General features: G+C 37.9%; 1 protein-coding gene across 2 annotated transcripts; it reads left to right on the forward strand.

The window, feature by feature from the left end:
- Positions 1-2,048: 2,048 nt before the first annotated feature.
- Ankef1 (ankyrin repeat and EF-hand domain containing 1) lies at positions 2,049-23,540 on the forward strand. Of its 2 annotated transcripts, XM_005380869.2 has the most exons (10): positions 2,049-2,382; positions 6,851-7,253; positions 12,333-12,532; positions 13,269-13,418; positions 14,431-14,554; positions 17,389-18,211; positions 19,453-19,679; positions 20,905-21,068; positions 22,224-22,361; positions 23,271-23,540. In XM_005380869.2, exons 2-10 carry the CDS (start codon positions 6,908-6,910, stop codon positions 23,427-23,429), a joined length of 2,331 nt encoding a protein of 776 aa, XP_005380926.1. In that variant the 5' UTR covers positions 2,049-2,382; positions 6,851-6,907; the 3' UTR covers positions 23,430-23,540. The 2 variants fall into 2 exon arrangements, with proteins under 2 accessions (XP_005380926.1, XP_013367563.1); XM_013512109.1 differs by lacking the exons at positions 2,049-2,382; positions 6,851-7,253 and having other exon boundaries at positions 12,481-12,546.
- Positions 23,541-24,322: the final 782 nt, after the last annotated feature.

Genomic DNA, 24,322 nt, shown 5'->3' on the forward strand with positions numbered 1-24,322 from the left:
CTGGAGGGCTTGCCTTTCAAGCCAGTAAATAAGAATTTAAAACCTTCTGGTGACTAAAGCAGTTTATCTGGATTTGCATCACAAGTTTTATAAAGATGTGTGAGGGAATTCAATAGACTCACTTCCATTTTACCAAGAAAGCTTGGCACCATGGAAGAAGTATTAAATTTATAGCTCCTTTGAACAGTTGCATTATGAAAATAAAATCTCATTTAATATCAGATAAAGATAGAAGTTAGGTAGCAGTAGAGAATTTGGCCAATGCACTAGTCTATATCAGAATTTATGCTGCTTTTCTGCCACCTCCTGTATAGATTTGTTTTATGCAGGAGAAATTTTTAATACCATTGTCCCCTATATTTTCTGTTTGTCATCGGAGTTCTGACAACTGTACTACCAAATGGCTTAAGGCAAAAATGGTAAAGTTCAATTTCAGAAGACTTTCTCTTTCAGGAAAGAAGTTTCTCACATTGCTATCTCAAAGTCCTCAATCACCCAACAATTTTTATCTGACTTTCATCCAAAACATACACACCAATTGGTCTAATGTAAGAGTACTATACACACTACTAATCAACTCCTTTCAGTCTTTGAAACATATTCATTGCCTTCCAAATCTACCAGATGGTCAAATAATTTTAAGAACTTTCTTTAGAATTAAACAAGGCTACTATTGACATCAACTCTGTCTCCAAAATGTGAAAAATTATCATTACAAAGATTCAGCTACAACCTGTAAGTCAGATTCAAATTGTTCATTCATAGAAACACCCTCTCCCCAAGAATCAGCCACATTTGTCACCAGAGGCAAGATGAAGCCCCTTTGATGGTTATGCCTGCTTCGTGCATGTCTTATAAGGGCAGTCATTACTGTGAATTTACAAGCTGAGACACAAATAAATGAGGGACCCAAGTAACTGAGGGAGGTTCATCCGTCCCTCTGTCCCTCCTTCCCGCTGTCCCCTTCTTCTTCCCTTTCTGCCTTCTCTCCTTTCCTTTTTTCTATTTTGATTTTAACCCTTCTTTTGCTTTAGTCATAATATGCTTTGTGCTCATTGCACATTGCATATTATGTACTGTGTGTATGTGTGTGAATGGCCCTGACACGTTTAAACCTCTCTGAGTAGAAGGCAGGATAGGTTGGTTTAAGGAACTATCACTTTTAATTAGAAGCAATTACCTACACTTTTAAAAAAAAACAAGCCAGGAGCAGAGGCAAACACGGGTAGGCCCACTTACTTGGAAAGCTGAGGCAGGAGGATCAGGAGGATACTTGAGCCCAGGAGTTCAAGGTCAGTTTGAGCAACGTGGAGAGACACTGTCTCTCAGAACAAATAAATAGACCAGGGGTGGCGAAGCACCCTTGTAATCAGGAGGTGGAGACATGAGGATGGCAAGTTCAAGGCCAGCCAGGGCAGTTTACCAATCTACCAGGACACTGTCTCAAAGTCAAAAATAGAAAGGATGTAGCTCAGGGATCATGCACTGAAAAAATAAATAAGGAGATAAATACATAAGTAAATAGCATACACGTTTTGCATTCACATAAGCAAAACAAAAGCTGCCCAAAATTTACCGCTAAGACAGTGCATATAGCGGGAGAGCAAAGTTATGGTGCATTTGTTGACTGCGAAATAAAATTATTTTTATGATATATTCGTTCTTATTTGTGTATAACTATACAGTATTATAAATTCTAAAGCACGGAGACGACATTCTGGGAAGAGTTTCAAAATCTACAGCAGTTGAAGGAAGATTCACTTTCTTTTATTGTACTTTTTATTGCATTTTTCATTTAATTTTACTTTTGAAACAATTTTATTGTATGTTTTATTTTTGTTTGTTTTGGAAAGGGTTCTTGTTGTCATATGTAGCTTTACTTTTCTAATTAAGTTATGTTTTGATATAGGGCAGGCCGTGGGAGAAAAGGATGGAAGAAGGCCACAGTCCTGGAGACCGCATCTTTCTCTCTCTCCTGGGAGCGTCCTGAGCGCCCGGCCACTCGGGGGAGCCCCGCCCGGCTGCTCACCTGGGCGGTTGCCTGGCAACTGGGCCTGGCGTGGCTGAAGCTCACAATTGCCCTGGCCTCGGGGTCCCCGCCCCGCCCCTGCACTGGCCTGGCCTTACTCTCTCCCAGCGCTGCCCGGGACCCATGGACACGCGCGCCCTTCCCTGCTGCGCACGCGCCCGCTGGCCAGCTCTGCTCCGAGAGAAACCTGTCAATTCTCGGTGCCCAAGGGGACTCCCGGAGCCCAAGGTCAGGGCTGAGAACGGCGGCGACAATCGAAAGAGAACGAGCCAGACCGTGGGAGACGCCCTTGCGGGCCCAGAGGCTTTGCTGCCCTGAGATCCGCGGCTCTCGATCGCCCCCAAGGTTAAGAGGTGAGATCTGCACGTTGGTCTTACCGCTCAGCCTTTGAAATTAAATGTCTCCCCTCCAGGTTTTTCTGACAAAACTGAAAGGCACAGTAGAGAACCTCCAGAATGTAAGCTGTGCCTAATGGGTGAGCAGAAACCCACAGAAGTTTTAATTTATTCATAACCACCCTGTACCGTGGGACTTTGCTAAATACTACTTTGCAAGAGTCGTCTCATTTCCTTTTCATCCCCCCCATGAAATAGGTACTATCATGACCCTCAGTTCACAGATGAAGCAAGTGAGGTGCGGACTAGGCGGCTTACCTGTCCAGGTACATACAGCTAGTTGGTATGAATACCGATGTAGAGGAGAGTGGATGACAGCAGATTCTCCCCTTAAACCTGCACTCAAACCTGTAGCTCTGTTGTCCTCCGGCATTTCTTTTGCTGATGAACCTACCATGTCTCAGACTGCCTTGAGAATTTGATGAGCTCTACCAGTCTCTCTTCACAGAGGAAAAATACATCTATGTTTACACATTCTCACAGGCTTTCATGTAATTACAGAGTTTTCCAATCCAAACACGGACCTCAAGTTAAGACATTCTATTCTTTCCACTGAGATTCGGTATAGACGGTTAGTCCATGCACACCTAGGAGGCCCAGGGTCTTGCTAAGGAAAAGCTTGGAACCCAGAGCTGGAGGTCGGGAGCTTTCTTTGTACCTCCGGGTTCCGGGAAGCTCTAGGTTTGAGTCTTAGTAGCTGAGAGTGAAGGGTGGCACTGAATGCTGCTCTTCCCTTGCATTAGCAGGGAGAGGTGTAATCCATCATAAACCAACCCCCAGACTGCTGGTTTCATCATTGTCACTTGACTTCACAGTGTCACATGCTGCCAATGCTTTGGGATGAATGATGTCAGAGACAACACTGAAATCTCTTATTAGGAAGTCCTTGTCCTCACAAATGAGGTGGCATTGATTCAGTACAATCAATAAGCTATTTCAGAGTATCTTATCATATCCACAGGTGACATATGTACAAATGCAGTAGGTCACTGCCATAAACAGCAGCTGAAATAAACGTCACCAAGACATGCAGCAAGGGCTAAGAGGATGACTCAGGCAGCCTCAAGGCTTTGCACAGAACCTGTTTATACAGTGGCCTAATAAGCTGCCCTGTCTGGCTTCATATCCATCATACATTATAAGGAGATAAGAAGGGAATAGAGCAGTGACAGCAAGTAGGACACGGAAGCCATAAGCCATATGATCATCACTGGTCTCCCCACAGCAATGGGGAATACAAAGAAAAAGACAGAGAGCGAGGAGAAAAAAGGATGAGACCGCAGCGTGTTTGACTTTGTCATTTGCTGTCCTGACTTCACTGTCTCAGCTGCCCAGCCACTGCTGAACAACTCCACAAAACTCTCCCATAGACTAGGATCAGCCCTCTCTCCTGAGTTCCTGACTTGTACTGGCCTGTGGATTCTAACTCAGCCACCTCAAAATTAACTGTCTACACTAACCTGAGCAATGAACAACCCTTCAGGAACACCCTGTCTCAGACACAAGTATGTAGTAGTTCAAACAAGGAATGGGAGAATTTTCTTTGGTTCCTTCTTTTCAAAGATGTTAACTTTTGGTCATAATTTACTGAAAGAAATATTTATGGAATGTTATTGATGGGATGCCTCACATGGATCAGGCTTTAGGTTACAGAGAAGTAATGGTAATATTTACAAACTAAAGTTTCTGTTCCCTGAAGACAGACCCACTGATTGAGACATACAATGCACAAGTTGACAATCTATCTAAGATAGTTTCAGACAATAAGTGCTTTGGAGAAAATAAGGTGAAGAAGTAACACAGTGGCTGAGATTTAACAACAGAACCCAAAGCAAAGAGCATTCCCAAGAAGCTACAGGAAGCTCAAACTTCCAGGGAAGGAAGGAGCTTTTGTTCATAAACAGGAAGAAAGCTAGTGTGGCTGATGATCACTAAATCAGGGGGGAATAGGGTGAAGTAAGGTCAGAGAGTAGGGCAAAGTTCTTACCAGATCATAACATTTGGATTTGGTCTGACTACAGCTGAAAACTTTTCAAGTACTTTTAGAGCATTTTTGGATGGGAAGGTAACATTCAACATCTTGATGAGAGTTTCAGCTACACAAGTGTATGCATTTTTCAAACAAATGGAATAACACATTTAAAATTTGTGCATTTTATTAAATATTCGAAATATGAAGAAAGAAGCATAAATATATTATTGAACTCCTGTTAAATATGTGTAAGTGGGAATATGTCTGCAGTTTATTGAGCAATCAATCCAAAAGAAAGAGCTGGATTAATGAATCGAGGGATATATAGATAGGCGTTAAAGCCAGCCAAACATTATTGGTAAGGTCTCAGTGGTGGATACATAGGTTTTCAACCACCCTTCATGTTTAAAAATATTTATACTAAAATGTTGGAACTGAATCCTGTTGGATCTTATCTAATCTACACTTTAAAAATATTTTTCAGTTTAGAGAAGTACTATGTGGGGTTACTGTGGAAGCAGTGAGACAGATTAGACGACTGTGGTGATGCTTTGGTCTAGGATAGTAGCACAGGTGGCTGTTAGGATGTATCTTGGAGACAAGCAGATGTGATTTTTCTGAATATGATTTCCTGATGAATTTAGAGATGAGGGAAAGAAAAATGGAGGGTAACGCTAGTGTTTAATCTGAGTAAGTAAGTGGATGTTGATGCCATTATCAGAAATTGGGAGAAATGGAGAAAAGCAGGATGACAGCAAGGGTTCTGCTCCAGCCGGCACAGTGGCACTTTCTGCTACCCCAGCTACTCAGGAGGTTAGCACAGGAAGGTTGCAAATGCAAGATGAGCCTGGGAAACTTAGCAAGACCCCGTCTTTGAAACAAAATTTTTTTTAAAATGCTTAGGATGTAGCTTGGTACAAAGGCCTTAGATTCAATCCCCAATACTGAAAACAAAGGGAGCTGGGAATGTAGCATAGCACTCCCTGGGTTCAAATGTACTACTTGGGAAAACAAAAAAAAAAACAAACAAAAAAAGTTCTACTCTGGGCATGCTACATTTGACATCCATACTAGAATGAGGGGCTGGAGATTTAGCTCAGTGGCACAGTGCCTGCCTGGCAAGCGCAAGGTTGTGAGTTCGATTCCCAGTACTGGAAAAGAAAAACCAAAAACAAAAACAAAAAACCATACTAGAATGAAGAACAGTGAATATACAGCTTTGGGTGATACTAAATATTGAACTCAGGGAATGTTAAGCTATATCTCTAACCCCTTTTTAGTTTTATTTTGAAACTAGGTCTTGCTAAATTTCCCAGATTGTCCTTGATCTTATGATCCTCTTGCATCAGCCTCCCAAGTAGCTGGGATTACAAGAATGCACCACCACACCTGGCTAAATATATAACTCTTGAACTCTGGGCAGAGTCAGCAATGCCTGTATAAACTTGAGAGTAAACGATCGAAAGCTGGAAATTGGGCTGAAGGTCAGGAGATGGGACAAACCACCAAGGGAGTTGCTGAAGATCAGACAGAGTTCTGGTCACCTGGCACCAGGCACAGCGACAGTGAGTCATCTGACAGAAGAAGGGCAGCCAGCAGTGGAGCCTCAGGAAGAGTAGGTGGTGGTGTAGACTAGAAACAGCCATGGAGACTGTCTGGTTGCCCAGAGAAACATCTCTAAAAAAGGAGCAAGTGGTCTACAGTGCACTGCCATGGAGAATTAGGTGAGAGAACAGGTTTGTGCTGGCAGATGCGATAGTGAGATAGAATCTTTCCACTGTAAATGTTGGGAACTCAGCTGCTACTCGTGCAGCCCTTTAATGTAATGTGGAGTGTGACTTCTGGCACAGTGAGTGGGACCCAGGGTACAGCTGATGCCACAGTCTCAGTTCCTCTCCATCTTTCCAAAGTGTGCTCTTTTTAGTTTTATTTTGAAACTAGGTTGTGCTAAATTGCCCAGATTGTCCTTGATCTTATGATCCTTTTGCCTCAGCCTCCCAAGTAGCTAGGCTTACAAGAATACATCACCACACCTGGCTAAATATATAACTTTTGAACTCTGGGCAGAGTCAGCAATGTCTGTATAAACTTGAGAGTAAACGATCGAAAGCATTTACTTTCGTTAACCTCACCTTCTGGGTAGAATGAGAAAGCTATTTTAAAGAGGGGAGGTTAGAGGGGATAAAAAAAAAATACCTTGCAAACTAGTATTGATTATGATTTTTAAAATACTTAAACTTTATACTATTTTTAAATTTATATGTAATTCCTATTTTCTGAAATCAGTTGCAATAAACTGAGAACATTGTTTCCTAAGAAACAGCTGCTCTTCCAAGGGACATATGCTTTAAAATATTTTTAATTAATAAAAATAAAGATAAAATTAGCCCTGTAATAATGATTTTCATTTTTTCTTTGCTTTCTTCCTTTCTTTTTTTTTTTTTTTTTTTTTAGCTGCTGTAGTTTTTGTTTTAGTCTGGAAAACAAGCATCTTTTGGAAGCTGATCAAGCATGGCTTTAGCAGATAAGAGACTTGAGAACTTACAGATCTACAAAGTTCTTCAGTGTGTTCGGAACAAAAACAAGAAGCAGATAGAGAAGCTGACCAGGCTTGGATACCCTCAACTGATCAACTTCACAGACCCCGTGGATGGACTTAGTGCTCTACACTTAGCCTCAGTTTCCAATGATGTAGATATGGTCACCTTTCTCCTTGAACTCGGAGCTCACCCTGATGTGCAAGACCATAAGGGCTGTACTCCAACAATGAGGGCTGCTGAACTGGGCCATGAGCTGTCAATGGAAATACTGGCCAAAGCAAAGGCTGATATGACGATAGTTGATAATGAAGGAAAAGGTAAAATATCTCAACGTTTTATCTGGCTGACTGCAACTCACTGTGTAGCCAATAGCAATAAAAAGGATTTATGAGGGGTTTTTTGTTCTGTTTTCCAAATTTAGAGGTAAATTACTTGTGGTTTTAAGTCGAAGGCTCTGTTCTCATTCTTGTACCTAAGGATATTGACTTCTCGTTATTTGAAAACAGTTTAGGTGTATCTTAGAGAAAACAGTTCTGAGAGCTTGATCATTTAAAAAGAAAATTCAAATCGGACTAATCTGTATTTGGTGGCTTCTTTTAAATGAGAAAAATTTTCAACATTACACATAATTGACTGATATTACCATAATCATAATCACCTGTTTAAAAATATAAACTCTTGTTAGCAGAAAAGCTTCTTTATCTATTAGAAACTTGAGTAGTACTAGACGTAGGTCTGCAAACAAATTTTATCCCTTCTCAATAGCAATCTGATATAAGAAGGACTTGCATTTTAGAATTCAAGAGAACTAAGGTGGGTTCTGGCATAAACTCTAACTTTCTAGGATCAGTTGTTTTACTCAAACTGGGGAGTTGAACTTAGGGGTGCTCTATCACTGAACTACATCTCCAGCACTTTTTTATTTATTATTGTGAGACAGGATCTCCCTAAGTTGCCTGGGCTGGTCTTGAATTTGTGACCTTTCTCCATCATCCTCCCAAGTAGCCAAGTAGGCTTCTAGGATCGATTTTTAAAATAGTTGGATATGACTTAGAATGTTAGATATGGCATTTGGAGGATGATTCAATTGACAAGAGCTGTACTTCCACACCCTCTATTTTCCTTAGCCCCATGTCAAGACCACGGTCTGGAGTTTCTTTCCTGAATAACTTGAGGTTCAGGCAAGATTTGACCCAGCCTCAAGGAAAACACCATGATAATTCACACCAGGCTTAATATAAATTAGTAGACTTAGTCAGTTGTCCAAGAGAATTGCTACAAGTGCAAAGCCATTAATGTCAGCCTGGCACTGGAGAAATGAATCCCACTTTATAATGTTAATGTTTTCTGACAGAAGCAAAGTCTACTTTTGTAATTCTCTCCAGACTTGATATTTGATAGATGACTTGTTTAAAACAAGGGTGAAGAGCAAAGAAAAGGAAAAGTTATTTAACAGGACCACATAGCAAAATAAATTTCAGATGCATTTAGAAGTCAAGTGTGCTTCAAAAGATTTAATCTTGGAACAACAGGAGGCTCTGAAAGTTTTATAGAGTACCATTTCCCAAAGTATGCTCCATGGACCATGGAATCGCTGGGATGTTAAGAAACACTACCTGCAGAGCTGGTTCCACTGTTGAATTCATTAGAGAATCACTGAATAAAATAAATTCAGGCATGTTTCTTTGTTTCAGACTAAAGATGGTAACATTTTCCATATTTATGTACCCATGAAATAGTTTTTTTTTAATATGGCTTCAAGTATACTTGGAGTTTTGAAAAGTCAGCTTTGAGAAATACTGTACTGGAGTACAGATATAAGTCACCAAAAAATGTTGAGAAATTTTATACCACAAAGAGATCAAAATTATAAAATTTTTAAAAGTCAAATGAAAATGAAAAACGAGCTCACCTAAATATTTGTAGCAAAGGCGACAGTCATATAGTTAACGCTTATGCTTGTTCAAACCAATATTAACCCAATATTTCAGATTAACCAATACTTCAGATTCTGGAAAATAAATATTGTGAAGAAAGCAATTAGACAAATCATACAGGAAAAAAATGAAAGTATAAAATGAAACTTGAAACAAATGTAAAATCTTATTTCACTCATAGCCTTGTTAGTCAGTGCTGGGTGGTTCGTGGTTCACCTGTGACCCTGGTCTTTCTCCTCCCATTCCTGAGCCTGACTCACTTTGCACATCTTTGACTGGCAACCACTTACTAACCGCTTTGCTCATCCTGCAGTAATCACACCGCCACTAGCATATTATTTCCTGGTGACAGATGTTTGACACTCTGCACATTTTTTTCTAAAGGATAAGCAAACACTGAACTGGTTAAATGGATCTTTTAAAGGATATGAGATATGCTGTAAGCCTAAACTGGGCCCACATAGACTAACAGAATTGTGTATGTCATCATTACAAAATACCCATTTCATAAGTGCCTTAAGGAAGACCTTTTTAAAGAAATTTAGCCCTGTTTGGTGTTCTCAGTTTGTATTTATTGTTGTTATGTTGTAGTTGCTTCGGTCAGTCTTGCTATGCCTTCCCCTTTGCTTTCTATTTTGAACTATGTCTTCCATTGTCATTTTTCTTGGTGGGAATGGGGATGCTAGGGACAAAACCCAGGGCCTTATGGATCTTGGGCAAATGTTCTAACACTGAGCTATATCTTCAGGCCCATCTTTCTTTGTTCTAAATAACTGATTTTAAGTGCATCTGTTTATATGTAATACATGTAGGTTTTTATTTCATATGTTACATTTTTAATTTTAATGGTAAAATTTATCCACTTTAAATTTATCTAGATGTCCCATCAGGTTGGCTTCAGAACTGTCATTCATTTCATAGTATGAAGATGCAATGTATTTAGTATATGAAGATATTTATAAAGGCATTTTATATGCCCATATATTTTTAAAATTTTGCTCTATGTATTTTACTTCTAGTTGCACTTTCTGTTTTTAGTTCTTCTGATGGTTAACTTGATACCTCTCTATTCCCTTCAATATGTTTTGAGTTATTACCATCATCTGGATTTGTTGATTCCTTTTTTAATGTAGTTTTTATCAGTACATGTCTGCAGTATATAATGATTACATTTATCCTGGGGAATTTGTCCAAGTGCATAACATTTCTTAATTCCTTTTTGTCTCCTTCCCCTCCTAGCCTTCCCTGCTCCCTTCACCTCTTGATCCCCTCTCATTTGAAAAAGCTCTACGTACTTCCATTGTTTTCTTCCATTATCTCTTTTTCAGTCCTTTTTCCCTTCCTTTGCTCCCTTCCATTTCTTGTTCCCCTTCCCCTTTGAAAAAGATCTGCCTACTTCTTATAATTTATCCTTGTTTTTTGCTCTTTATTTATATTTTGGGCTTCTTGGATTAGAGAAAAGATGTAATATTAAACTTGTTTTTCTGAATCAGGTGTGATGGTGCATGCCTGTAATCCCAGCACTGGGGAGGCTGAGACAGGAGGATTATTGGGAGTGCAAAGCCAGCCTGGGCTACAAAGTGAGCTCAAGGCCAGCCTGAACTGCATTGCGAGACCCTGTGTCAAAAAGACAAAAAAAAAGCAAAACTAAACTTGTTTATCTGATTTATTGCACTTAACACTGAAAGTTGAGATGGTACAATAAACTTTCACTTTGTGTGCCTCCCCCTACCACCCAAGTTTATGGTCATTTATAATCACTTATTTATTTCAATGATTCCTTTTATATTTTTAGATAATACTTTCTCCTAGCTTCATCTCCTTATAGTCAGTCTCCAACACTAAATTTTTTTTTAAAATCTAATGTTTAGATTAGATTTTCCCTCCAAATTTTTGTTGAATTGCATGATTTCTGCATTATAATGCATTACAGTGTTCTTTTTTGTATCTAGAATTCCTAAGGTGAGTTGATTTTATGTTGAGGGAATTATTTTAGTCATATATTCTCAATTGATCTCTTGGTAGACTCACTTTTGCCATCAAAGTACTTTGGTCCACTCTTTAGGGCTTATGCCTATGATTTCATGCATCCTTAATTTTCTAAATGTCTGCTGGTGATTTTATATATGACCAGCAACTTGACTGAGTATAAAAATTCCCTATTTTCACCAGTAACATTGTAGAGATTCTTCAGTTTTCCTCTAGTGTAGAACGCTGCTGTGGCTAGCCTGACTTTTCTATGTTAGACATAAGCCAGATTTTTGCCCGGATGCTCACAGAAAACTTTTCTTTACCAGAATTTTCCTCCATTTATCTTATTATTTGTTCTTAATCAATTTTTCCTAAGACCCTTTGAATCTTCAGATTCAGATTTTTCACTTTAAGAAAGTCTTTTATTATACCTCTGTCTATTTTTTCAGTTCCCTTTGGTCTTTTACTATGGGAAGCCAATTACATAAGTGTTGAACCCTCTTTGTCTCTGTCTTCTTTGTCTTTGTCTCTGTAGGTCTTTTCTTTCTATTCATCTTCTGTTTTCTTCAGTCCTTTTTGGTCTTGGTCTATCTTTGCTCTTCTATTTAATTTCTTTGTAAACACAGACAGAAGCAGTCAATAATTTTCCTTAGTGTAATTTTTCTAGAGCATACTTTATACATGAATTTTATTATCAGTTGCTTACAGACAGAAGCAGTCAATAATTTTCCTTAGTGTAATTTTTCTAGAGTATATTTTGTACATGAATTTCATTATCAGTTGCTTACCTTTCTGATAGTGGCTTTTTCATAGATCACATGCTGATTTTTTTTTAGTTATTTTTCCTTTTTGAAGCTTCTTTTTTGAGTGAGATTATGAGAAAGTCAGTTAGAGTCTGGTTGTTTACACAGTACTTTAACAACACTCTCCTTTGGGATTATAACCAGTACTTCTGATATGTAGTGCATTTTTAACATGGATTATATTGAAGGCCCGTATGGTATAGGTTTTAATGGAGGGATTTAGCATTTTTCTCTTTTTGGTAAAACAAAATGATTTGCCAAAATGGCCAAAACAATTATCTTCTCATTTTCATCTCACTTCTATTATATTCAGAGTCAGCTCCTTACAAATGTGGGTTCAAGCCTTCTGTCACATACAGCTCTGCAATTCTAGGGGACACTTGGGTATAGAATATAAAATGCCACATCCCAGGATGACAAAGGCTCCCATGTCAACACTCCAACTCTTCTCTGAACACGTCCTGTAACACTTGGTAACTATTTTCTAACTTTATCAAAGATTTCCTCTTTATTTTTCTGTCTTAGTGTTTTAGCTGATTTTAGAGGGGAAACCAAGTCAGGTATGTCTGTGCTCTGCTATCTTGAGTTAAATATAGATTTGAAGTTGTCCTTTTTTTCCTTTCAGGTTCAAACATGCACATAGATTGTTAACTAAGTATTCTTTGGAAATTTTGCTTTTCTTCAGGCATTTTATTTTACTGCATTTTACCTACTAAGCGGCATTATCGCTGTGCTTTGATTGCCCTTGAACATGGTGCGGATGTCAACAATGCTACCTATGATGGAAAACCAGTGTTCCTTAAAGCTTGTGAAGAAGCCCATGATGTTAAAGAGATGTGCTTGACATTTTTGGAAAGAGGAGCTGATCCAAATGCTATCAACTCAGTATGACTATTCCTGTGATTACAAATACTTCTTTATTCTAACAGTATCATAGTACAATTTTTGCATTTAAATATAGGAAAATTACCCTGTTAGCATATACATTTTTCAGTTTGACTCAAAATGCTTGAAAATAATATACTTTTATTATCTTTATATTGCCACAATTTTGCAGCCTATTTCCTAATTATGTTGGGAAAATTTATACTTATTATGAATAATGTCTTAATATCATTAAAGGAAGTAGTAGAAACTGTATAGCTGATGCCTAGTAAAAACTGATCTTCTTGGAACAAAAATATGTAACTCTGTTGTTTCTCATAGGTATTTTGTTTCTTTTCCTCAACTGGCTAATTTTATTGTTTACTTTTTTATCACTGTCATTTCCTGATACACAAGAAAAGTAAATTTTCTCATTAGAAAACATCTGTGACCTAATTTAGCACATATTCTACCCTCAGTGTTCCTTTTTTGCTCTGCTTTCTATGAAAGAAATGCATTTTTAAGCATGTTGACCTTTCTGACAGTCAGGGTAAGCTTGACTATTCTACATGTTAGAAATTAACCCATTGCATTTGATTAATGCTTATTCTTCATTATATGAGACTAATGAAAATGCAAAGAGCTAAACCTGTCAGTATAAGGTGAAGGTCAAATGAATTGAAACCGTATTTACGTTGAATATGTTATTTAATGTGATAGGTACCACATAAACACCCTTGACCTGCTTCCTCTCCAGTCCACAGGTCGCACAGCTTTAATGGAGGCATCAAGAGAAGGAGTGACAGAAATAGTCCGGGGAATATTGGAAAGAGGAGGTGTCGTGAATACGTTTGACAATGATAGACATCACGCTGCTCATTTTGCTGCCAAAGGAGGCTATTTTGATGTAATGATCTGCTCTTTGCTTTTAATTGCATTCCTAAAATTTGGCCTCTTTTCTCTCAAAATTTGTATGTATCGTGTAGATTCTACTGAGAAAGAACTTTTGCCTAAGAGGTCTATTTTGTTTTTGCTTTCAATTCCCCCAAGTCCAAAATTTAGCTTTCACAACATCTTCCAGATTTTTATTCAGTTTTATCTATTTGCTACTCAATTGACTAAATATTGCTAATAATATTTTTCTGTACATTTGACTATGATGGTTAAAATTTCTGCCACCTGAGGCTATGCTACTTTATGTCTTTGTTATGTGTTAGAATTGTCAAAATGTAGTCTAAGTGCATAGAACAAAGCCACTACACTCTCATCTCTCTGGTATTTGTGTGCATCTAAGATATACCTGAATTTTAATTCTAATTTATACTCTAAATTGCCTGATACTTTAGCAAAGAATATTTCATAGATACAATGATATCACAGAAACAAAATAAAAATTAACATTAACCTTTTTTAAAAAATTCTGAATTTCGTCTGTCTTCACTCAGTTTTCCTTGAGGTTTAACACAGTTACCTTTGTTTTTGTCATGAATTCTTTTAGGCAATAAAGGCATAGTAATACAGGTCATATTAAGTAAATAATTTGCTCCCCTGATGATGTTTGCCATATTCTACTTTCTGAAGTTTCCTCCATTTTCCATAATGAGAGTCTCTCAGATGAGTATAGCTTTCTATTCTTTAAATCAAAGCTGTTTGATAGAATGTTGAGGCATGATGAAATGTCCTATATCTGAGTTGCACAATATAGTAACCACATGTGGCTTTTGAGCACTTTAAATGTGGCTGATAAAACTAAGGAAATAAGTTTCAATTGTTTTAAATTTATTTCATTTCAATTTGAGCTTTCAACAGTCACATGTGGTTAATAGACAATATGCTAGATAGTGTAGGTCTGGACACTGTTCTTCTTTCAGTAAATAGCCACTCCAAGTCCTCTACGGTGTCCACTGTTTATTTTGCAGATACTGAAGCTTCTCTTTTCATACGGTGGAGACTTGGGGATAATCGCAATGAATGGGAACACACCACTTCATTACGCTGCTATGGGTGGTTTTGCTGATTGCTGTAAATATATAGCTCAGAGAGGTAAATTGTCTAATAATTTTTTGTACTTGAACAAATATCACTACACGTGTACTCAAACTTTTATGTATTCTTGGGATAAAAACACAAAAAAAAACACATGGAAAAGCAAAGGGCCAGAACCTGGTTCATGCATAAAACCCTTGACCAATGAGGCAGAAAATATCTGTCTTCCTGGAAGACTCATGAGACTATTTTTAAAGTAAATGTCTGAAAATGTTTTGAGATCTGTAGTGTGTTTGTAAGTACCAAACCATCATCAGCTCCTATATGGGTGACCAATTCCATACAGATTTGTACCCACTACATTTCCATCATTAGACTCAGATCTAAGGCTATCAGAATAGCCAGAAACAACCAGCATTGAAATACTCATGTCTGCTTAAATGCCCTAGATTTAGTTTCTTCTTTGCTTAAATGTAAAACAATTGTTCTGGCTGGATTTTTTCCTACATGAAAAGCTCTTGCTCAGTATCTTCTTCTTTTGACACCTGGTTCTACTGTTGGAATAATTTACAGCTGCCTGTGAGCAAAGTGAGAGCCACACCCAAGGCACAGCAGGGCAGTTTGGGGAGTCTCCCAGGTGTCTCAAGAAAGTTTCCCTTCTTCAGGGACTTTAGCTTCCTATGTTATACAGCACTAGCCAGCAGAAAGCTGAGCATCTTTACTATGGAGGAAACTAAATCATTGAGAGAATGAAAGGATCTTTACCATAGCAGTAGGGAATTGGCTGTAGGACTCGTAGGATACTAAATGCCAAGGGTGTCCAAATTGCTTATACAGCATGGGATAGTGCATGCAGCCTACTTATATCCTTTTGAATATTTTAAATCAATGCAGTGTAATGATATGTAAATAATTGTCATACTGTCATTCATGTGGAAAAGCAGCTATACACTTCAATAGATGTAATTTTCCCTAATATTATGCATCATCAATTGGTTGGATTTCTGTTTTTTTCTTTTTTGTTTTTTTTTTTCCAGTACCAGGAATCAAACTCACGACCTTGTGCTTGCCAGGCAGGCGCTGTGCCGCTGAGCTAAATCCCCAGCCCCTGGTTGGATTTCTGGGTGTAGATGTTATAAATAAGGAAGATCTACTATAATAATAAAAAAAGTAGGAGGCAGAAAGTCCCAACTCTGACAGGGCAAACTGCCCTCAGGTCTTGCAGACCAGCTGGATGTTAGGGGGTTTTATCCACATGAAGATTCTTAACTAAGAGGAAACCATCAGCCCATAAGGAGTTAAATAATTCTCAACCCTTGGAGCTTCAGTGAATATAAATGAGTGTCTTGAGAATAGAGAGACCAAACCCCACACATGCTGAATAAGCAAAAGAGCTGAGTGAAAAACAGTAGTATTGGGATTACTAAGAAACTGCATTATGGAATTAATGTTCTATGAATTTCTACTTTTGAGACCATTCTCAGGGTCCCCTTTCCAGTAAGTCACTATTCTTTGTTTTTGAATTTTTTTTTTTTTTTTTGTCTTTTTGAGACACAGTCTCACTATGCAGTTCAGGCTGGCCCTGAGCTCACTTTGTAGCCCAGGCAGGGCTTGAACTAGCAACGATCCTCCTGACTCAGCCTCCTGAGTGCTGGGATTACAGGCATGCACCACCACACCTGGCTAAGTCACTGTTCTTAAAACTGTCTATAAAACTTTTATAATCCTCACTATCTTGAAAAACATTGGTGATCTCTTTCCTTTTCTTTTTTTTTCTTCCCTCTCTCTTTAGTTTTGGGGGTCCATTTTCCTCTGTCAAACACACAGAAGTAGAACTGTGTCATGATCCCTACTCTATCCATCAAGGCAAGGATCTGTTTGACAAGGAATATTATTAGAAAGTGCTGGAGAAGCATGTTCTATTTCTGCATACAGTTACCTGTATATATTTGATTGCTAGCATTAGTACTTAGATATCAATCCTTTTTGGTTATGTGATGTTGGCAAAACAATGGATAAGCCTTCTTCTACACCAAAAATACCAGAAAGAGCTATTTCATAAAAATGACCTATTTCTATACATAAATGGATTTTTAATGTCTCAAGACCCATTATAGATAACACAGCCTTCTTGGTAGCACCTAGATTCTCTGATGCATTCAGAAAAGTTTAGTTGCTTGGAGGATATTTACAAATAATGTTGGTCTTGTCATTTTACATTAGAGACTCAAAAACAAAATGAATTTTGATGTATAACTTGTACAAAGATAAAAAGCTAGACTTCTAGGATTTGACCAACAAATTAAGTTTTCCTTTGTTCAAGTTGTTCACATGATCTTCCCGCAAAATATTATATTGGTATAAATTGCCTTATGCCAGTGGACAAAACATAAAAATATTATTGAAGATGATGCTCAGATCTATAATCTAAATGATTCAAGTAGAAGTAAGTCTTTCAGCATTCTGGGCCCATAAAGACCTATCTGAGTGGTCTGAATCTAGATTCTTCTTCCCAAATGCTGGTGTATCCTCTCTGTTTTTCTGTTGGCATAAAGTTTCCTCACCAAAACTGTAGCTGATATTTGTTATACATATTTACATTTTTATCCAAAAGATCTATTTATATAGAGGGATAAATATCTTACTCCTTTGTGAGTGAGCAAAGATCATAAACTTATCCCTCTCAGAACTCACCAAAGTGAAGCCCACAAAAAAAGAAATGACAATTTAAGTGTATAGTTAGGATAGCTAAATTTGCACTTCTATGTGTAAGATTTTAGGCTGAACTTCTGATGAATCCTCAAGTTTAATAAAACAATTGTATGAGGGTCATGTGTAGAGTCATGCAGATGCCATAATACCACTTCTAATGCCAGTGCTTCCTGTTTTAGGATGTGACCTGAAATGGAAGAATTTAGACCACAAAACACCCAGGGCTTTGGCAAAAGAAGGTGGCTTCAAAGTAGCTAGCAAAGAAATTCGTCGAGCAGAGCGAATTGCCAATAAACTGGCCAAACCAGGAGCCAAAAATCCTAATCCACTGTGGGCCCTGAGGTTACATGACTGGTCTGTAGAACATGAGACTTTTCTTCGGGAACTCTTTTCATTTGTGGACAGGGGCGATGGGTCAGTCTCCAAAGACGACTTTGTGATGACCCTGGAGGAGAGGCAAGAGCATGCCAACTCTGAACAGCTGTTTTCAATAGCTCAAATTCACGAAAAGTTCCGGGGAGGAGGGGTCAACATTAATGAGTTTTTTAAAGGAACTAAGTACCTAAATAAGTCTTTTGTCTTGGGGTCTTATGGGACTAAGAAAAAGAAAAAGGGGGCAGGCAAAAAGGCAAGGAAGGGCAAGCTTGTTATACCTCTCCCAGTCTGCGTCATTCCTGAAGATGCATTTCCACACCGGTCAGATGGTGGGCCTCCCTATTACATGATAGAAACCTATCAGAATGTAACTGACTGCAGCCGGTTTAACCAAGATCACCCACCGGAACATCCCATACAGGATGATTCTGCCTGGTACATCGATGATCCGGGGAGGGTATTTTCAAATATTAATTTCATCACCAAGGCAGGAGACCTGGCATCTCTGAAAAAGGCTTTCGAATCAGGAATACCTGTGGATATGAAGGATAAATATTACAAGACACCACTAATGATGGCATGTGCAAGTGGAAACATAGATGTGGTCAAGTTTCTTCTTGAAAGAGGGTATGTTTTTGGTTAAGTGAGTTTTAAATTTGTATGAGTCTTCACTTTTTAAGGAAGCAAAAGAAGTCATAAAAAAAATTCAGTTCCAGAATTTTTGTAGCATAAGAAGGTATTTTATTAGTGAATTCTACAGTAAATAAATCTGATATGACAATTCAAGCTAACAGGAACATAAGATTGTGTGTGCACAAAGATAGCTTGCCAGTAACAATTATGCATAAAGTGAAGACCCACAAGTTCTCACTGTGGGGGTATAGGATTGTCTGATTGGGTATTGCTGACTTCCTGTCAGGGACAGGACAACTCAATTTGACCTCTGTCCTGCCTGGATGATGTGCAGTCACCTTTTAATCTGCCTGTTCTTTGTGAGGATCTCAATAAATTTAAACAAATGGGATGGTGGCTGCAATGAATAAGGACACACTTTGGTCACTCTATCACCCAGCATCTACCTCAAAGAGAACAAGCCTTTCCTTGGTTCACTTGGTTCATAAAACATGACATTTTCATTTAATTTCATTTTTTTTAAAGTGGTCATGTCTAATTTCTTCTACTGTAGTTGCATAACCTGGGTATATTTTTTAACATTTCCATGTCTTCGTTTTCTCATGTAATGAATGAATCATCTCAGAATTTGTTAACAGTTAAAGGCATTAAAGTACATACAGCAATCTGGCACAGTGACTGTATATTTAAAAGAAGATATTAATGTTGTTATTACTATAATATCTAGTGTTGACTCAAATTTCTGTATTATCAAAAGCTATATAAAGCAACTAAAGAAAACTTGAACTTTTGGACAGTGTCATTCTAACAAGGACTAAAATTTTAAATAATATCATGCTTATATTTTTAATACTGAAAGTTTATTTAAAAATTCACAACATGCAGAGAAATAGACACACAGTGGAATAATAAAACATGTTTCTGTCAGTTTGCATCTCCACTGGATTGTTTTATGGTTTTCCTTTATTTTAAACTTTGCAAACTTGTAATCTCTAGGATCTAAATGCGTTCCAAAGCTAAACAAAAGGTATATCTACACACAAAGAAAGTTAAGACTATCAAATAATGTAGAACAAAGAGGTTGTGAGAAAACTTAGGACACACTTGACTCAGAGATCTTCTGGTTAATAATTTAAAACTTGATAAGCTGTAGGTGAAATCTCACTTTGCCTTTTTACTTTCCATTGCTTGGAACCACTAAAGTTTTCAGTTTGCGCATCTATCTTGTCTTACAGAGCAAATGTTAATGCAACCGATAATTTTCTGTGGACTCCACTTCATTTTGCATGCCATGCAGGCCAGCAAGACATTGTTGAGCTTCTTGTTAAGTCTGGTGCTGCAATAGATGCACTTTCAATCAACAACTCCACTCCTTTGAGTCGAGCTATTGAAAGCTGTAGAATGGATACTGTCAAATACCTACTTGATACTGGTGCTAAATTTCAACTGGAAAATAGAAAAGGTATGTGTTCATATTTCTGATGGGTAGTGTTAGAAAAAGTGAGTTTATTTTAGATTCCAATTTTCTTTCAAGACTTTAGATTCCAATTCTCTTCTCCCTGGGCTACTCGTGCCAATACAACTTTAGTGCAATGTTACAGACATTGTGTCTGATACCTGGTACTGTAAAGAGCCTGTTCTTTGCTGTCTGTCATGCACTGGTACTTTTATAGAGCACAATGAGAAATTATTTATTACAAAGTGAAATGGAAACAAACACAAAATACAAGCTCAAAGTTCTTTTTGATCAAGAGATTCAAATTTAATGAATTTTCAAATAAAAAATCAGTCTATTAAATCATTCTATTAAATCATTAACAATTTCTAACCACTTAATTTCTGTAGTAATGTCTTTGTGGATCAGTAAATGTTAATTAGTTTGTGGACTTGTACCAGTTTGAAGTTCACATCTAGAGTTATCATTGTTACAACTTTTAATTCCTAATAATTGGCCATTGAGCAACTCTGTAAACTTTACACACCTTTTAAATCTGGACAAAATAATTCTTGAAGTGAGGCTTCTCTGCCTCTAGGAAATAAACAGGCGACTTACCAAATGTCATAAATACCATATAGGAAGAATAAGAAGAGCATTGAAGAATATTTGAGCTCTTTCTTTAAAGATATTTCTTTAATTAGAGCCCATTGCTCGTTTTCAAACCTCTTCCACTTCATGCTGCCCCTGGTCACAGGTAATATTGCACCAGGCCTGCCAGATGATGTTACGTGGAATACAACACTGAGACCTACCCAGTGTTATAGAGAACATAATACTCAGGCACTTGAAGAAAGAACTCTTTGCATTGCCTCTTCAGGCCTTTTGGAGTTTGCCTTCCCACTTCCTGGAAAGTGGAAGATAGGGTAAAATTATCACGCAAAAGTAAACGTGTATACCATTGGGAAAGCACCATGAATGGGAAATTTAAAATGTAGTCTGTTGTTTCCCATTCCCTTTTTGAGAAATGTGGTTCAAAAATTAAGAAAAACAACTTTTATGCTAGCAAATGCATTCTAAGTCATAGGACTTGGAGCTGGGTCTGTAGTAGGAAATGCCTACCTCTGAATTTACATATATCATTGGCTATAATAACCACCCTACCATATGCTTAGAACTAATATCCTGAACTTTTTCTACATGGTTATCACAAAATCTGTTTATCCTAACTCTGAATTTATGTTTTAAACAGGGCACACTGCCATGGATATTGCAAAGGCATATGCTGATTATAGAATAATTGATCTGATTAAAGAAAAGACAGATAACTTGCCTAAACCAGCAGAAACTCAAAAACTGAAAGCCAAGCCACTCCCTAAAGCAAAGACTGAAGGCCCTGAAATTAAGAAAGAAGAGGTAAAAAAAAAAAAAAAGAGTTTGCCTACCTATTAGTAACTGTAACTCCTTAGAATTCTGTTGATGAATAGAAAACAGAAATATTTACATTATCATTATAACATAGGCAAATGAATACTTTCAGCAGCATGATATAGTATTTTTAGAGAAATATCTAGCAAGAAAATTTATATAACTGAAGACTCTAAAACATACTCATTGCAAATAGACTCTTCACAAAACCCAAATTTGTTCAGCCAAAAATAATTAGAATGTTGAAAAAAAAAACTGGTATTGAATGTGTATGTATTTTATCTTGAACTATACAGAATGGTAATCTTTATGAGGAATGAAGTAAAGCATGATTTTCCTTCATTTTGTTCTCATAATCATTGCCTACTTTGCCCTTCCTCATCAAAAAATTTTAATAAATTCCATGAACTCTGTAATATAGAGTCACTTGTAATTGGATATCTTGAAAAGTAACTCTACAAGGTTTAGCGCACACCACTGCTTCTGGTAATCTAGAGTAGGTTACATACCTCTGAACTGCCAGCCGAGGGTTCAGGTTGTTGCCCACGGGAATCACTGGGATCTCAAGCGATTGCCATTGACAGGGCTGCCCTAGTGCATTTCTAGGCTGGAAGCTTCTTTTAAGGAAACAACAAACTCACTCCAAGAGAGAGGACAGAATGAGAGTCAAGGTAGAAAAAGTTGCAATCCAACTGAGGGAAACTGGGGAATGCAGCTGGTAGGAACTACATTCGCAAAGGGATTGTAAGCAGACAGAAGAGAGTTGTAAATATGGAGGATGACAGTTAATATGGCAAGGAGTAAAGAAGGGTCAATCAACAAAAGCTCTTACTCTAACCAGCATGATCATTTCGGAGGGTTCCATCCTTGTGATTAATGAATAGCCACAGGTCAAAAATGGGTGTCTTGAAGGTTTTCCTGATCTGTGACTGATATGACTAATTAAGAAGAATTAAACAAAATAAATAATTATTTCTCCTCACCCAAGGCTATAAAAATATCCTATCCTATCTCACACTACAAGTTGTGTAGTAGTATTTGTAGGAGTTTTCCCCCTTGGTTTCAGAATAAGATGTTGAAAAACAATATTAGGAAGTGAGTACTTGCTTTTTCAATTTTTAAGTTTTAAAAATCTGTTTCCAGGAAACACTTTCATCACTTTATGCTGTACCAACTATAACAGAAAAGAAGAAAAAGCGTAAGGATAATGTGGTTTATCTCAATTCATTGATTACCAGTGGTTATACCAAGAAAATGGATATCACATTTCTTCCACGAAGGGTAAGCGCTTTGGACAGATCCCCATAGCATGGTGGAGCTCATAATGCCATTTTTCAAATGTTTCCTGTGTATATCATCCAAACAAATATTCCAAGTTTATCTTCCAAGTCACTATCTGCAGGAGCACCTTTTCTCAGTCCTGTTACTTTCTACTCAGTAAGTCCAGCTACTGCTTACCAGTATCTGGTTTGCTTTGTGCCTATTTCTCCACGGACATTTAAGTTTTCTTTTAAAAGATTGAAGTCTTCTTTAGTCAGTGGCATTCCCTACAGCTCCTCACTCACCAGGTTCTATAGATACTTAATCTTGGTGCTTCTCAGACCCAATCTCCTTCTTCACAATCTTAACCTCACTTGGGATTTTCATACTGATAAGACTGATATTCTGATCTGCAGTTAAAGAGGTAGAGACATCTTTGGGAGGATGCTGTCCTTTCTGTGCCCATCAAATCATGCTGAAGGAGCAGCTCTTCCTACTTTCTGTTATTAAATTAATTTCCCCTTCCACATAAAGCACAAAGTAGTAAACCCAATGATCTTCCAATCCTTTTGCTTTCTTATTTTGATCTCCTAAAATTGACCCCCGTCTGGCCCAGGGATAACTGGCCAGATGAGTAACTGAAGTACAGTGCTGAGCTCAGCTCCCCGTTAGTCCTTATCTGAAGCAGTGATGCTCACATAATCACTGATGTCATGCAAGAGGGGAAGAACATTAAAATAGGTGTAGAAGTAAATGTGATGATTAAAATTCTTGAAAAGCTTCTTAGGCTGGGGGTGTAGCTCAGTGGCCCAGCATTTACCTAGCATACACTTAATTAAAACTAATTAATTAAAACTAAAACATGTGGATACTACCTTATTCACTGGTTATCACACTCATAACTGCTCTGGATTTGGCTGTTTATTTAAGGTTTGGAGTCCCGAAGCCACAACAGCAGAACTGGTCCGGAAACGGGAACTGCGGCGGGAAAGATTTAGTTATGAAGTGGACTTTGAGGATTTCATGATGCCTTTCCAGAAGAACATCACAGAGAAAGCTGAAGCTTTGGAAGCTGCCTTGAAGAACTAAAGCATAGCAGTTGTTTCTTGGGGTAAATGCTTTGAAACCCAGGGACCAAATTTTGGAGAAAGCAAATATTTCCATCAAAGCCAAAACTCATTAAAACTTCCTTACCAAATATTTGGTTTTGCTTTAACGATTTATATTCTAAACTGTATAGTGAAGATATATTGTAATGAATGATACGTTATTTGGGATAAATCCCCCAACCTCATTAAGATTGGAGGAGAATATTTGACAGTCGGGTATAAACTTTATTGTCAAAATATTGGCCAGAAGGACACTATGGTTCATTTAAAGATTATCTAGTGAAAACTGATGAAACAGCAATTTACTATTAGGAAAGAGGAGTCATGAGCAATTGTGTGAGGAAGGAGTTTGTTTCCCACCTGACACTGTAAATGTGTCTTGGATATTTTGGGTTAGGTTAAACTTACATTGCCTCTGGAAGTATTGTGCACTCCCCCACTTTCGTTCCACTCTGGGATTGTAGTGCTTCCATGCCTGACCTCCACATGCCAAAGGAGGTCAGCTTCTTTCACTTGAACTTGAACAGAGGGTGGAAGTGCCTGAGAGCTTACATCCCCTGGAGACAGCGCTCAGCCAGTAACTGGATGGAGTCAGTTCCCCTACACTCTGATGGGAAGATTCCAAAGGGCACACTCTTCCTGACCCCTGAAGTTCCCTTATAATACTTATCTCAGGCATGAGTAAATGTATATGTTAAAATTATAGGATAAAATCTATGGGAGTAGAAGAAAATTTACATAGTTTCAGTGATCTATTATCCCAACTCTGTTGGGTATTTGCAGACAAAACCACTTTCCACTAACCTCTTTCCTCTCTGTCTGACCATGGAGGGACCTTTAACACTGAGCCAGTTAGGAGAAGGACAGAGGAAT

The sequence above is a fragment of the Chinchilla lanigera genome, unplaced genomic scaffold (assembly GCF_000276665.1).
Source record: "Chinchilla lanigera isolate Chin_1 unplaced genomic scaffold, ChiLan1.0 scaffold00014, whole genome shotgun sequence".
Classification (NCBI taxonomy): domain Eukaryota; kingdom Metazoa; phylum Chordata; class Mammalia; order Rodentia; family Chinchillidae; genus Chinchilla; species Chinchilla lanigera.

What these genes read in the sequence shown, in the direction of transcription:
- Ankef1 (XM_005380869.2), top strand. Translation starts at nt 6,908, where the DNA reads ATGGCTTTAGCAGATAAGAGACTTGAGAACTTACAGATCTACAAAGTT. An exon ending in TAAATATATAGCTCAGAGAG is followed by an intron (nt 14,555 to 17,388) that starts GTAAATTGTCTA and finishes TTCCTGTTTTAG; the next exon opens with GATGTGACCTGAAATGGAAG. An exon ending in TCAACTGGAAAATAGAAAAG is followed by an intron (nt 19,680 to 20,904) that starts GTATGTGTTCAT and finishes TGTTTTAAACAG; the next exon opens with GGCACACTGCCATGGATATT.